Source organism: Anopheles coluzzii, chromosome 3 (assembly GCF_943734685.1).
Source record: "Anopheles coluzzii chromosome 3, AcolN3, whole genome shotgun sequence".
NCBI classification, from domain to species: domain Eukaryota; kingdom Metazoa; phylum Arthropoda; class Insecta; order Diptera; family Culicidae; genus Anopheles; species Anopheles coluzzii.
In genome coordinates, this window is record NC_064671.1 from 47,125,359 (window position 1) to 47,141,045 (window position 15,687).

The 15,687-nt window shown below is 43.8% G+C and overlaps 5 protein-coding genes across 6 annotated transcripts; 3 read left to right on the plus strand and 2 right to left on the minus strand.

Annotated features, from left to right (window-relative positions):
* Positions 1–2,526: 2,526 nt before the first annotated feature.
* LOC120957161 (NADH dehydrogenase [ubiquinone] flavoprotein 1, mitochondrial) lies at positions 2,527–4,530 on the minus strand. Its single transcript, XM_040379212.2, has 4 exons — positions 4,382–4,530; positions 3,995–4,255; positions 2,844–3,920; positions 2,527–2,774 (listed from the first exon to the last, which is right to left on the minus strand). Exons 1-4 carry the CDS (start codon positions 4,428–4,430, stop codon positions 2,695–2,697), a joined length of 1,467 nt encoding a protein of 488 aa, XP_040235146.2. The 5' UTR covers positions 4,431–4,530; the 3' UTR covers positions 2,527–2,694.
* A 289-nt stretch (positions 4,531–4,819) lies between these two features.
* LOC120955803 (zinc finger CCCH domain-containing protein 11A-like) lies at positions 4,820–7,501 on the minus strand. Its single transcript, XM_040376979.2, has one exon. The coding sequence runs from the start codon at positions 6,999–7,001 to the stop codon at positions 6,576–6,578; it is 426 nt and encodes a 141-aa protein (XP_040232913.1). The 5' UTR covers positions 7,002–7,501; the 3' UTR covers positions 4,820–6,575.
* A 256-nt stretch (positions 7,502–7,757) lies between these two features.
* Positions 7,758–10,162, plus strand: LOC120955802 (E3 ubiquitin-protein ligase PPP1R11-like). Its single transcript, XM_040376977.2, has 2 exons — positions 7,758–7,994; positions 9,595–10,162. Exons 1-2 carry the CDS (start codon positions 7,899–7,901, stop codon positions 9,955–9,957), a joined length of 459 nt encoding a protein of 152 aa, XP_040232911.1. The 5' UTR covers positions 7,758–7,898; the 3' UTR covers positions 9,958–10,162.
* LOC120955801 (succinate--hydroxymethylglutarate CoA-transferase) lies at positions 8,001–9,566 on the plus strand. Its single transcript, XM_040376976.2, has one exon. The coding sequence runs from the start codon at positions 8,200–8,202 to the stop codon at positions 9,475–9,477; it is 1,278 nt and encodes a 425-aa protein (XP_040232910.2). The 5' UTR covers positions 8,001–8,199; the 3' UTR covers positions 9,478–9,566.
* Positions 10,163–11,173: 1,011 nt separating the features above from the next.
* LOC120955033 (F-box/WD repeat-containing protein 5) lies at positions 11,174–15,375 on the plus strand. 2 transcript variants are annotated; one of them, XM_040375494.2, is made up of 8 exons: positions 11,174–11,863; positions 12,130–12,287; positions 12,375–12,552; positions 12,936–13,376; positions 13,471–13,838; positions 13,893–14,233; positions 14,315–14,465; positions 14,544–15,375. In XM_040375494.2, exons 1-8 carry the CDS (start codon positions 11,524–11,526, stop codon positions 14,682–14,684), a joined length of 2,118 nt encoding a protein of 705 aa, XP_040231428.2. In that variant the 5' UTR covers positions 11,174–11,523; the 3' UTR covers positions 14,685–15,375. The 2 variants fall into 2 exon arrangements, with proteins under 2 accessions (XP_040231428.2, XP_049465794.1); XM_049609837.1 differs by having other exon boundaries at positions 13,471–14,233.
* Positions 15,376–15,687: the final 312 nt, after the last annotated feature.

Here is a 15,687-nt window from a genome sequence, read left to right on the forward strand (position 1 = left end):
ATGAGATACTGTGTTATAAGTGCGAAAAGTTTAAGTGGGTAATTTGGATGAGGCAGGTATGACGTGATTGTTCGGTAATGCTACATAATGAGTTAATGTTGTTGTGTGATTTACCTTTTCGTTTAAACATCCATCCACCAGTATAGATAGAGGTGTGGCAATGGAAAACGGGACTGCGACAATGCGCCGATATACAGATCAACGGAAAGCAGCTAAACTACCGATCAGGGAAGAACCATGGCCAATATGTCCCGTAGTTTTGTTGTGTGTGCTGCCAGGCGAAAACTAGTGCAGATTAACCAGGTGAAACTTAACACAATCGCACACCAGTTCGAGCTTTTTGGTAGCCATCTTGAACCCTCAAAAACCCTCGCTCGAAAAGTCAAAAACCATCACAACGACTTACAAAAACAATCGCCAGCGAGGGAAAATCGCACCGATCTGGAGCGTTGGCGAGAACTCGAAAACCAGATTTTGGCCTGCGGCTTATGTTTACACGATCGGGTGCGATTCTTTTCGATGCGAAAAGTTGTAAAGGGTCGCTTACACAGAGTGCTGTTTGTTTGTCAAAATAGATCGCATTCGTTAAAATCTGTCATTTAATTCAAACATCAAACCATAACTGGCTTCGCCAAATGCTACAAAAACTTATAAATTGTAATAAATATTTGTTTTCATTACAAAATAAGCTGTCTCACTACACAAATGTTTCGTACGATTGATAAGAAAAAAGAAAAGGAAATTTGTTTACAATATATCCTGTTAAAACGCACATTAGTGCGTTTTTTACATGTAGCATTATATGGATAACACATATATGATATCGGCAACAGAGTATTTTGATGATTTAATTGTTGCCCGATCAAATTAAAACAGTTCGTTTTCCATACATGCACATTTTGTCTGTTTAGATTTATTGTTAAATATTTCAAAGCCTATGCGCTTGTGGTGGAATTGTGTACGCATAAAAATTCAACTATAAATGTCGAATGTTTCAATACATTTGTTTCGCTTCTTCTTGGGTAGACCAGACTTTTGGGTCTTGCGTCTTGCATTTTTTGAACAACGATTTAAGTGGGTAACGAAAAAAGCGAAATAATGTACCAATCAAACCAATACTTACCATGATTGGTACTTCGTAAATGTTGATAGTTTAAAAAAAATGTGATATATCTCATGAATTTTGTTCGAATTTTTCATCGCGTAGTTTTGTACTATCATGAAATTTTACGTTTCAAGAAGCACGAATTATAAAAGTAACGGCTGATTGTTCAATTCGGTCAGATTTGGAGGCTCAGATTATGCTTTGACCTTACTATGCTTGTTCACATCTTGAATCTGAATCACTTATCACATATATTGCATTTTTGCTACTATTGGAATCTGCCGGAAGCTGATCATGCCAAATAAATAAGACGAACAAAACCTCAACACAAAGCATGTTAGTCGGTAAACATGGCAAAATCATGAGTAAAACACACATTTCGATGCAAAATAAAATATTTTCGTTAGTTTTCAATGAATAGTTAACCGTTTTACCACCTGAATTTGCAGACATGTTTTAATTTACTCAATTAACAGTATTAATAAAACTGTTTATTAAATAATACAAAATACAAAATTCGCAAAGTATAAAATTCGAGTGCTGGAGGCATTTTTACGAGCAGAATGTTGCGAACTGACGCATGGTTCTTCTGCAACGGCTGCGAAAACTTGTGGACGCTGTAATTGTCAACATTATTTTCTTATTGGACCGCGCCTATTTCATATTGGACTCTATGGAAAACATAAATACAAGCCAAACGCAATGCGTTCGTATCACTTGCTTCTTCGGAGCAACAAACATTAGACGGAGACTGCTCAGGAGTCAATTTTAGAGAGATTACAATTGGATGAACCCGTATACGGCACAACATGAACATATCCGATTTTTTCTTATTTACTTGTTATTAAGCATTCTATTTGGCATGAATTTGATTTCCCTCGTTCGTATAGAGCGGAATGTGAGGTTTCAGCAGAACAATATAAAAAAAGTATTTTTTTTTGTTTCAAGTAAAAGATAGTAAAACGAAAAACAATTTTACCCACTTGCAAGGCATTAGTCTGATTCGATTCGTATTTGTGATATCTTTTCTAAAAATAATACTGATACTGAATACAATAAACGTTAACAAGTTAAGTAAAATTGGAACCTATTATCATGCCATCGTAGCGATAAGTATGAGACTAAGCGCATTCAGCTAGGTCAAACAATGCAAAACAAGTATTAGTAGAAGCTGCCAAAAAAGCTAAAAAGATTATCTTTTGCGTACTGTTGTGTATTTCGCTATGCGTCATTTAATGTGCCAAACATTATGATTCTAACTAATAGGGTTTTTTGACCATAGATTAAGCTTTGTGTGTGTGTGTGTGTGTGTGTGTGTGGGATTCGTAATTGTAATTATTTTGCTTAAAAACTGAAACCACGCTTCAGACGACTCGGTTTCCGTTTTGTCTTAAACAGTATGGAATTTATTCACCTTGTGATACCATTAGAGCAAACAATTTTATTTAACACAAATGTTGAAACTGACACGAATGTTGTATGTATTCGAACGATCTGTAGTTCCCTTTTAGCATTTGTGTTACATCCAATCAAACACTACAGCAGCATTCCTGGCAGAATATCGACATGAGGGAGATAATTTATCGTTACTAATTCTTACCGGCGGCTTGCTTTTGCTCGTACTGCTTCATCCTGGACTCGATTTCCGGGCGGAAGTGTCGGATAAGGCCTAAAAGGGATATGAATCGAATGTATGATACCATTAACTACATAACTGTATGGAAATTATGCAACTTACCCTGCACTGGCCAAGCGGCACCATCGCCCAACGCACAAATGGTGTGCCCTTCGATCTGTTTGGAAATTTCCCACAACATATCGATCTCGGCCGGACGAGCGTTACCGGTTACGAAACGATGCATAATTTTGTTCATCCACGCGATTCCCTCGCGGCACGGCGTGCATTGGCCGCAGCTTTCGTGCTTGTAGAACATGATCAGCCGCGAGATGGCCTTGATGATGTCGGTCGACTTATCCATCACGATGATGGCCGCCGTTCCCAGAGAGGTCTGCGCCTGCACCAAACCGTCAAAGTCCATCAGCACATCCTCGCACACCGATTTCGGAATGACCGGCGTCGAAGAACCACCAGGGATGATTCCCAGCAGATTGTCCCATCCTCCGCGAATACCGCCCGCGTGGCGCTCGATAAGCTCCTTCAGCGGAATCGACATCTCTTCTTCGACCGTGCACGGAGTGTTAACGTGGCCGGAGATATTGAACAGCTTAGTACCAGAGTTACGGGTGCGTCCGAAGCTGGCAAACCAAGTGCCACCACGGCGACAAATGGTCGGAGCGACAGCTACGGTTTCCACGTTCGAGACCGTCGTCGGACAACCGAACACGCCGACGTCAGCCGGGAATGGGGGCTTTAGACGCGGCTTTCCCTGCTTTCCCTCAAGGGATTCAATCAGCGCCGTTTCCTCGCCACAAATGTAGGCTCCTGCACCGCGATGCATGAACACATCGAAGTCGTAACCAGAACCACAAGCGTTCTTTCCGATCAAACCGGCTTGGTAAGCTTCAGCGATGGCCAACTGCATGTTGGAAGCTTCGTTGTAAAATTCACCTCGAATATAAATGTAAGCGGCACGTGCGCCCATCGCACGACCTGCGATCAGGCAACCTTCGATCAGCTTGTGCGGATCGTGGCGCATGATCTCCCGGTCCTTGCAGGTGCCCGGTTCACCCTCGTCAGCATTCACCACCAAATACTTCGGACGGCCGTCGGATGGTTTGTTCATGAACGACCATTTCATGCCAGTTGGGAAACCGGCACCTCCACGTCCACGCAAGCCCGATACTTTCATTTCATCTGCGCAGGTAAAATATGGTTTAGTAATAGATTAGCATTGGGAACGCATGCCACCGTCACACTGCTGCACTCACTCAAAATCCAGTCCGTGCCCTTCAGCAGAATCTCCTTCGTCTTGTACCAATCTCCGCGCTTGAGAGCGCCCTTCAAGCGCCAATCATGCCGACCGTACAGGTTGGTGAAAATACGGTCCTGGTCGGCCAATGGACCGAACTTGGTCTTCGTTTGCGGTGGTGGTGCGGATGCTTGAGCCGACTGCAGACGAACTTGCTGCTTGTTGTTGCTGCTGGCCACAACAACAGCCGAATTGCGTAGGGCAACCGGAACAAGGGCCACTGCAAGGAAAGAAAGTCCAGAAAAGTTTGTATATTTCCCGAAATTACATAATTTGCTTGTGCCGTGTGGCAATGCAAAACAAACGCGAAATTACTACGTACGTTAGTAGCTTAATGTTTACTTACCCAATTGCTGCTTTGGCATGCAATTAATACGCACTAGTGCGTTTGCCATTGTTTATTGTTTCACTACGCGTGACCCTTCTGCGTTTTTCGAGAAGATCTGATCCTTTTCTGCGACGAGGAACAATTTCGCGATATTATGAATGAAAATAAAGACCAAGATGTCTAAATACAATACGTCAGAAGGCATCTGACATCTTGACATCGACCAGCGCTTATCTTACCTGCATGAACCGTGTAATAGCTTCGTCAAAAAAGAAACTGCCAGCATTCGTTAAATTTTCATGAAATGTTTCATTTCAAATAAAACGTTGCCACATGTGTTGCTACCGACTGGAATGATTGTTTTTTTCATCTCTGTTAGTACCGTTCAATTCCATATTTCGAAACTATACGAATTCACTCATATCGGACAACAAAAGAGTCCAATTAAACAGTGCATTCAATCCATTGATTACTTGTTTATTACGTTTAAATTTTGCGATTATAGACCACTTTATGTTGCGCCCAATACCTTTAAACTCTTATCCGTGGTAGCCATTCAATTTAGAATGCAAATCCGAACGAAACCTTTGCTAGATCATATGGTTTGTGTATGTGTGTGAGTGAGTGCAAGTTTTATTACCTATAGTTTGCTTAGGGTAAATCGAGATATCTTTTGCCATTTCACGTCGTACAGCTTCAATGAAGACTATCGAATGCCACTCAAAAGAACTCCAAACCAAGCCAACAGCATGCAATTCCAAACTGTTTAAATACACTCAAATGATCTATTAAAATGAGAATCCTCTGCTTGTGTGTTCCATACTTAAAGGAGTACTTCAGGATAATCGGGCTAGTAATTGTGTATCGGGCTAAGCTATCTCTGTTGGATCTGTATGCCATTTCATGTGACGATCATAATTTGGAATATTTCCATGTGTAGCAGACGACTTCCTTTTTGTTCCTATTTGCATTCTCAATTACATACGCATGACTGTACGACACACTCACCGTAGCACACATATGTATAGCAGGGTTACAGAGTTTTGCTCGTGATCTCCTTCGTTCAGAGCAGAACATGCTTCATATATCATGCTTCGTTTTCTATTTATTTTTACGCTGCCTGCAATGTACGACCAGTATTCAATGAAACGATTATATTTCTATACTCTTGATGTATTACTTGACTCCAAATTCCATACTGTAATGCTCTATTTTTTTCTTCCTCTGCTCCTTAATCTGTGGTTTTGCTATTCTCTCTGTAATTGTTTTACTAACTTGCATTGATTCTATTTTTATTGTTTTTCTTTTTTTCAGGATTTTTTGTTGTTTTTTTTTTTCGCTTAAGGAACTTTCAATCACAAACCTTCACCGAAAAATAACGAGCCATGTGTGTATCCGAATGGTCAGCGGTTGTGAACTATCTATTGCAAGAACAATCATCGATTCTTTATATTGATTTACATGATACAACAACGAAAAAAAACATTGCAAATGAGTCTTAGATAGCAGCGAAAACATATGCAAAACTGTGACTTTGAGTTTCAAATGCTCTTGGCTAGTTGTTTCTTCGTGTCGGTACGATGATCGCTATCGTTCCCTTCGCTAAATTGGTTGCAGCTTGTTTAATTTCGATTTCTTCCAACCAAAACCATTCCTATTTGTTTCGCTATTTGCATGTACGCAGTTTCTTCTACAAATGCATGAATTAATCCTCTCTTAACCGTCCAATTTCCAACCCAACTCATAATTTGCGTTTCTTTAACGGAAAACCGATTGATCGATTAACAGATTTCACTATTTTTGTTACTGAGTAAACCGTTGGATATACACCATTTACTGCACTGTAAATGTGAATTTCGTTTGCGATAATAACAACATGATATGATAAGCAAGGAAAAAAATAATAAATATAATAAATACAAACTTGTAGCTGATTATTGCCGAAAACCATTTAAGAATAATGTATAATGCGCTATGCAATGCGCAGAAGGGAGAAGAATAACGTGTTGAGGCAGCATTACCTTTCCGCTGCCCGTTGTATCTATCCAGATGTAAGCAATTCGGCGCGCACTCCCACCATTAGCGTAGAGAGAGAAACAAGAGAGTTACAATTTAATCTTTTCCGCAAGGTGTATGTGTGACGACTGCCACTACTGCGGCTGACGGGCATTGCCGATCGGTTCATCCAGCTGTGTGTCCCTGTGCACCGAGCTTAGATGATTCTCGGCAGCAAGGTTGCATAGTTGTAGTCCAGGACGACTGCGGCCGAAGTCGAATGCATAAGATGGGCGGCTGCTGCGTTGGCTGCGGCGGCCGCAGCTGCCGGCTGCACCGGAACGCCCACATTGCTCGTCGTCGGCTGCGCGGGCTTCGGTATCTTGTGCTGGAACACGCAATGCGGCTTGCGGCATCCGCCCGGCTGATCCTCCCAGAAGCACGGCGTGGCCGAGCGCGGCTTTTCGATCTTCATGTGGCGCATCGTGCAGGTGCGGTTGTAGCATTTGCCCTCTGCCCACAGCTTGCAGGTCTTCTCATGCCCAAGTGCCGCCGGCTCATGGCGGTACTCGCAGTTCGTCCCCTTTTTACATGTCGAATAGTAAAAGAAGTAGCAATCGTGCAGGTTCCTCGGAAGGTCCATAAATGGAGGATGGACCAGCTTCCGACGAGGTGGCTGCTGCCTTTTCGACCGAAGAGCAATTTTTGAGCCAAAAGCTGGACCTCGTCTGCGGGGCAGTTTCTCGGCTACGATCGGCGTCTTGAGTGCTTTTGATCTAGAGGGGGGCTGCCGCAAAATGGTCGATGGCGTCTCGCAGGCCGCACCAATGGACGTCGAGTTTCGATCGGGGCTGGCAGGCAAACCTTTACACGGCCACTTTCTTTTTCCCACCTTCCCCCACAACACGCGAAGAACACTTCACACTGCTCCAAGCGGACGCTTGGCAAGACGTTCCCTCTGCGGGGAAGTGGTGTAATCTTTTCTTCGCAAAATACCACAACTTGCGGATACTTGCTCACCTCAGGGTTTTACAGGACCAGCCAATAAGAAAGAAATAACCGAAACAGGAGTGTGTGAACTTTTGTTGTTTTTACGATATTTTGTAAGTGTGTTTATTCGTACGTCATTTCTCGGTTGACATTTCCCAAGCAACAATTTGGCATCAGAAATTCACAAACCACGTGAAGCGCCCTTTTCTATGGAAGAATAATGATGAAGAGTTGTAGAACGGCTAAAAATCTTGTTTAATGCTATCGACGTTGGTTTTGCATTAAAAATAATGTTTTAATTTACTAAAAGGTCTAAAAAGTCTGCAATATTGCATGATTTTTGGCAGCTCATTTGACATGTGTTTTTAAATTGATATTTGGGTCATTTGCACCACCAACACAACCAAACGTGCACAACACAACACAACGAGCGAAGTGTCATTCAGTGAAAATAGAAGAAGCTTGAAAAATTGTATAAATTTGGTGACCAAAACGACGCATCAGCTGCTGCAGTGCTGAATTCTTAGCTGAGCGTGCATCTGATAGAAACATGAGCGCCGAAACTCCAACTGGTATTAGCCGAACCGTTACCGAAACAATCCTTCAGGATGAATCGGTTCCCGGCACGAGCAGCAGCGGCCCGCAGGCAAGTAGTAGCAGTGTGATGGCAGGATTGTTGTGCACACACTAGAGTGGGGTTTTATCGGGATGTGTGGGTAAACATTCATAAATCCTCCAATACGCTACTGTTGCTGCGTAGCGAGAGTTGCGCTCCGCCTGCTTCCCCACCTGTGCTTGCGTTATCTTTTGTTCGAGACAGTTCATTTGCGTACACCATTCTCATCGACGGCATGTTGCTAAAGCGCTTACTGCCACCTGCTTCCGTGATCGTCAATGGCATCCGGCGTGCACACATTGCCACTGATACGGGGGGGAAACAATTTCCTCTGGAAGGAGTCCGCATCCTTGATCTAACGCGCATCGTTGCCGGGCCGTACTGTACCATGGTGCTCGGAGATCTCGGTGCGGAAGTGTACAAGATCGAGCGACCGTATGAGGGTGACGAATCGCGCAAATGGGGCCCTCCGTTCATGCGCAACTCGACCGATTCCGTGTACTTCATGGCGGCGAATCGGAACAAGAAGAGCGTTTGCGTGAACTTGAAGACGGGTCGAGAGGTGATTTACGAGCTGGCCAAGAAGTGCGACGTCTTGGTAGAGAACTACGTGCCCGGGAAGCTGGACTCGCTAGGGCTGGGCTACGAAACGCTCAAATCGATCGCCCCATCGCTAGTGTACTGTTCCATTACAGGTTTCGGGTCGGAGGGCCCGTACAAGGCTAAACCTGGCTACGACGTTATCGCCGCATCCATGGGTGGGCTGCTACACATTACCGGAAGCGAGGACGGACCACCGGCCAAGGTTGGCATAGCGATCACGGACATTGCCACGGGACTGTATGCACACGGTGCAATACTAGCCGCGCTATTGCAGCGGCATCGAACCGGTCGGGGACAAAAGATTGACGTAAATCTGTTTTCCACGCAGGTTGCATGTTTGATAAACGTCGCAAGCAACTATCTCAACGCCGGCAAGGAGGCGAAACGCTGGGGAACGGCACACGAAAGCATTGTTCCGTATGAGGCGTTCGAGACGAAAACGGGTTACATTACGCTTGGCTGTGGAAGTGATGCGCAGTTTGTGTCGCTCTGCCGTTTGCTAGGCGTGGCAGAGTTAGCTCAGGATGAACGTTTCGCTAGCAACCGGACGCGCGTCTCACACCGGAAGGAACTGATTGCGATCCTTTCGGACATTCTGAAAAGCAAATCGTCATCGGATTGGATGCACATTTTTGAAGGCGCATCATTTCCCGTCGGTCCAATAAACAGCATGAAAGAGGTTTTTGAGGATCGCCATTTGCAGGCCATTGGAATGGTTAAGACACTTCCGCATCCGTTAGCGGGAGAAGTAAAGCTTGTTGGCCCACCGGTAGTGTATGGGGAAGCGAAGAATGAAATTACTTCCGTTCCACCACAGCTGGGGCAGCATACAGATGAGGTCCTGCGTGGCTTACTTGGCTACGGAGATTCCGAATTGCAACGTTTGCGAAACGAGAAAATAATACAATAAGCATCGGTTCGAAGTTGGCAATGTTATTCGCCAATCCGCCGCTAACAGCATTTAAATCCTTGTAATAAATGATCATTGTTGAAAAAGAAGCTTAATGTGTTTTTAAATGCATTTCAGGAACCGCCTGTACTACGGTTACGGTTGCAAAAGCCACGCAACGGCAAAAAAGTACAATGGACAAACGGAACCGTCGACAACGAGCATATGAACAAGAAAAAGTCCAAATGTTGTTGCATCTACGTGAAACCGCGAGCCTTCGGCGAAAGCTCATCCGAAAGTGAAGATGAGTGTGAACACTGCTTTGGCCATGTTGAGTTGAAGAAAAAGAACCAGAAAGTTCCCCCGATGCCAGTGAAACGTGATGACGGGGATAACGACGACGGGGAACCACATAATGCTGACGGTATTGGCGGAAACTCCTTGGGATCGTCAAACGGCGGTACTCCGTCGGAACCACCGTCAGCATCGGGCGGAGAGTAGTGAAGTGAAGTGGTGAATGCTTGCTTTTTGGTTCTGTATTCAAAAGAAAACATAACGATCAACTGAAGAATTGGCAGCGAAGTTTCTACCTACAAACCTTTTAAGCAATTATGTTAACTTTAAAAATAATTGTAATATAAATGTTTTCGAACCAAATATGTACATAAATCGGATGTTAATAAATTAGACATTTTAAGATAATTTACATTGAATTGTAGGTCTTTTATTAAAATACAGTGGAGCGCCGTTTATCCGGGCTCATCGGGATTCGAACTTGTCAGACCTTGCGAAAAACACGGATAATGAGTCAAAGCATATATTGTATCGCAAATTCCTGATTTTTTTAAAATGAAATTTATATTATGTATTGGTAAAAGCTACCCAGTTTTTATTAACTTCGTGTTTTTGCAATGAGAATAATTGAAATGTGCCATGAATTATACAGTAGAATGTCGATTATCCGGGCAGCTCGGGACCGAACGGTTGCCGGTTAATCGATTTGCACGGATAATGGTCCAAGAAATGTCAAACGCATATAAAACATATGAAATTCACTAGTTTTATTATCAATTCACCTAGAATCAATCGATTAATCGTTAGTAGAATATTATTTTAATCAATAACTGTAGGTTTAACAACTGTTCATTAACAAAAATGAATTTCGAAAATACCCCTAGACACTACCGAGCTGCACAAGAAACTGGTTACCCAATTGATTATCGCTGCAAACTTTTGCCGTACGTATGAACAGCTGTCAGATTTATGCGCACGGTTAAGCCGCCCGCCGGTTAATCCGTCCCCGGGTAATTGACGTTCTACTGTATTCTCCTCAGCAAGCAATGTCATCTTTCTATTGAACTGCCATTTATCAACAGCACGGATAAACGGACAGCCGGATAAAAGATACTCGAATAAACGGTCCTCCACTGTAAATAGCAAATGTCAGATTATTTCTCTAAGTTAGCAAGAACATATTCTAAAAATGGTTATTTCGTTATCTTATTTGCTAGTAAAGCGATTTTGGAGGATGTTGCAAATTATTAAAATAAAAAATAAAGCCTTTTATTTGTTCAATAAACTTTATTTGATTAAACAGCAATTTTTAACAGCAATTGGCAGCACAACCGGTTCATCGATTAATTCTCGCAACAATCGACGAAACATTTGAAATGGAAAAAATGCTACTTGGGTAGCCCAGCTGTCAGAGATTATTTTTATTTGCACAACGATTATTTGTTTTTTTCCTCGCTGCTCTGTCGTGCGAATGGTACAATTTTCGGAAGGAAGTGAATATATTTCGTCAAGTGGTGATTCGTACATAAATATATATATCCTTTCGTGCTACCCAGCGCAGAAACTGTTTTGCGCTGAGTTTCATTGCCATTTGTTCAAATCAATTGTATCATGCGTACGCTTCGTTTACCGTACTTCGCATAGAAAGAGAGAAGCGGAGAGAAAAGAAAGGAAACCAGACAGAAAAACGATAGTGAAAGTGCACGGCGCAACTTCCTCCACCGTGTGTGAAAAGCTGCAGCGGGGGCGTACTCACAATCAACTACGAAAGCCATGGCGGAAATCGGCGATGATGTGCCGTTGGCCGATAGGATCCGCGGCAAGACCGTGCATCAGCGCGGTGCTCGCGAAAGTGTGGAGTCCAACAGCTCGACAAGCTCCGGCAGCAGCGAGCAGGACGGAGAGGACGGAGGAACGTACATGGACAACAGCCCGTGGGTGTTTATGCCCGAGCCGCTGTTTATAAAAATCTTTCTTCAACTTCGAGCGCGCGATGTCCTGAACGCTGGCCAATGCTGCAAACGTTGGTACAAACTGTCCAAAGATGATTACATCTGGCGAAAGTACTTCCGCCAGGAGTTTAACGTAGACCCATCGATCCAGCTGAAACGAGGTGAGCGCTGGTACGGAAAGGGACGTATGACCAGCATCCGTCGAGTGGTTAGGATCATGGACAGAGTAACTGAACGCAAAAAAAAAAACAAAACATTTTATGTCGCTCTTCTAACGCGCTGGGTTGGTGACATAATGCACAAACCAAACGTTGTTTTGAAACTGCGCAGCAAGGCGTAGGGCGAGGGGGAGAAGGAGCGAATGCTGTGCGGTGCAGTGCGGTGAATCATTTATTTACGTTCTCCAACATTGAAAACCCTTTCGCAGGTGCGGAAAGCTGGCGGGCCGAGTACCGACGCTTGACCAACAATGTGCCGATGGTAATGACGGATGTGCTGACCTTCCATTCACACCAAGTACTGCACGTTAGCTTTTCACACAACGGGAAAATGTTTGCCACCTGCTCCAAAGATGGGTTTGTAATCGTGAGTATACGCAACCAGTGGATTACATGTGAGTGCAGCTGGCGGCATTATTGACTAGGATGCCATTTGCTTCTCTCTCTCCTGTAGGTATGGAATTCGGCCTATCCAACGACGATGCGGGACTCCTACGATATGCGCAAGCTAAGCTGGAAGTATACCCAGTTTTCACAGTTTAATCAAAGTGACACGCTGTTGCTTGTGTCCGGGGTTCATTTTGGCTCCCCGCATAGCACTTCCGGCGAGATTGCGGTGTTCACTGTACAAAGTAAGTTTTTGATAAGCGGCGTGCCTGTCTGTAAGTAGGTTCGATTTGGGTTGTTTTATTGTAACGGACAGTTAACGTGCGTAGCGATGTCACGTGCTTTGATGTACATTTTTTATGGAACCATCCAACCAACCAACAGTCAGCGAATACCCTATTGCTCAAAGGGTTAAATATGTTTTTAAAGGTTTTAAAGGATTGTATTTAGAATTGTGCATTTCATTAAATAGTTTTGCTTTGTGAGAACCATTTTAAACTTGCGATGAAAAGTATTCATTACATAGACTTCGACTTCGAACAAGAAAAATCATTTCACATTCGGACCCTACCCCCTAATCGCTAAGCATCGTTTCACAATTAACTAACACTTTGTTTTCCAATTTTAGATGGGTTTAAGCTGAAATGCCGCGTAACGAATCGCCCCTACGACATATTTGGAACGTGGTTCAGTGATCAGCATTTGCTCTCGGGCGATCTGAGCTGGTTGGCACATTTGGTCAGCTCCTCAATACTGTGGCTCAACAAAGCGAACCAGGAGGTTGACTCAGAGCATACGCCAGTACGTAGCCAGATGTACAAATTCTACAATCGCAATGCCAGCTCCATACGTGCGATCATGGTCGCGAACTGTCCATGGTTAAGTGATGAAGCGGAAGTGAAAAAAGAAGGCGAAAAAGAAAAGGGCACCAGTGATGCAGAGCAGAAATCGTCGGACGACGAACCAGGAACCAGTAGTGGCGATCGTCGGGCCGGAAACCCTCTGTCACACTACCAGATGAGCCAAGACGTCGATTCGGATGAGGAACAGGACGAAGGCGTTGATGATGGCACGTGTTTATCCTAGTATCACACCACCCGGATGTGGTTGTGGTTTAAGTGCTAAAAAAAAGTATTTCTATACCGTCTCCTTTTGTTCTGCAGGCCAGGATCCCAGAGCAGCGGAAGATGTGCCGTACCAGCTGCTCGTTGGCGACCAGGTAGATTACGCTAGCCCGATACAGTATCTGCAAGAATTTCGCCAGGAGTATGAAGAGTCTTACTACGAATCCTCGGATGACTGTCTCGAGGACGACGAGGACGACGGTGACGATGAGGAGCTGTCCGAGGGGGAGGACGATTTAGAAAACATGTGTCCAAAGTATCTGATATTTTCCACCGGCTCAAAGACATACACACCGCATCAGATCGGGTTCAAGCGCATCACGAGCGTCAACTTTCCGCGACGTATCGATCCGGGTCCATCGCTGCGTGAACGCATAGCGCTACGCGATCGGCAGCGCGAGCTACAGGTAATTATGGCCGAGATGTCACCGGAAGAAATCCGCCTGCAGTATATCTTACAGAATGAAGAGCCTCCGATGGAACCGAACTGGGCGAACTATGAGGCGGTGGCGGGACGATTCGACAAGGTGGACAAACTGATCGATCTGCACGGGCACATCATAGGGATGGGGCTGAGTCCGGACCACCGCTATCTGTACGTGAACAGCCGACCGTGGCCGAAGAACTGTGTGATTCGTAACCCGCTCGATCCGCCCGCGATCGCACAGGAGATCGATATACACGTGATAGACTTGATGACGCTGAAGAAGGTGGGCAAGATGCTGCGTGCCCACAAAGCCTATACACCCAATACGGAGTGTTTCTTTATCTTTCTGGACGTCTGTGATAATTATGTGGCCAGGTATGGGTTTCCACAATTCTCAAGGATCGATTGATCACTCACATGATGATTTCTTTCTCTTTTTTTATTAATCAACTATAGCGGTGCGGAAGACATGCATGCATACCTATGGGATCGTTACTATGGCGTGTGTTTGGCCAAGTATCAGCACGCAGACGTGGTGAACAGCGTTGCCTTCAATCCGCGGGACAACGAGATGCTAGTGACTACCAGTGACGATTACGAGATAAGGGTAAGAACCCTGCACAGCGTGTGGGTTTATGCAGCTGATGAAACCAATACAAACGATCGTCGTTTCACTCATTCACAGATTTGGCGATCGCTTTCGAAAGCAAAAAAGCTGGGCATACCAATCGTTAACCGAGCGTCCGAGTTTCGTAAACAGAAAAGCAACCGACCACCGCCGCCACCACAGCAGCAGCATCAGCACTGCATGCGATCGTTCGTTTAGGCCTTTGCAAGGAATGATACGTACGTCATAAGGTTGTTGTTCTTGTCTCTTTGTTTTGTGTTTGGTTTGGTTTGCGGCAATGTAACAGTTGTCCTATTTCCCTTAGAATATTCCGTGTCTTACGTTTGTAAATGAAACAAGTAAATATCAACATTTACATGTCCTTTGTTTAATCAACCTACGGAAAACCATTCATTATGAACCGATTTTCTACCCAATCATACTTTTCGATACAATGGCGAATCGAAATAAAATATATTTTATTCGAATCAATGTGTGTGTATAGGAAGTGTACAGCGCAATGCTGTGCGAGTCTTACTCATACGATGCAATAGTGTTTCTTTGATACATTTATATTTAGTTTTGTAAGCATGCGCGATCGGCTACCAACGGCACATCGTTTAATTGTGCGTTATATTGTTGAATATGTTTATAGGATTGTTGAAAGCAATTTTATACACCCTTTATGCTGCTAATATATTTTAACTGTTATCAAACTCAGCTAGATAGTTGCTACGTTCCAAGCGGGATCGTTATGTATGAGATTTTTAAACAATTTTTAATCTCGTGATCATGTTAAGAAGAAAAAAATGCAAAGAAAGAGAATTCTTTGCTGTGAAAATTTTAAACCTGTAGGAAAAGCGTACAATTTTCAGTAGGAAATAAAATAAAAATGTCATTACAGATGTGATTTGTGTGTTGAGTTGTGCGTTGTTGTGAAGTGGAAGAAGTACGAGTTGTACAAACTATTCGAGTGAAGAAGTTAGCAAAGATTGGGCGCCTCCATGGGGATAATGATTTTTGCACATTCTGATTTACTTCACTTATTTTAGGAAAAAATGAAGACACTGCCGCTCTGTCGTACTTTAGAAATATGAATTAATCAGTTGAATGTTTGCTCTACTCTGCATACTTACATGGGCATTTGGTTGGGCAGAGGCATATTTGGAAGGCATATTTAATAGACTGTTGCTGTGTTATCAATGTATGTTATGTTATTTAT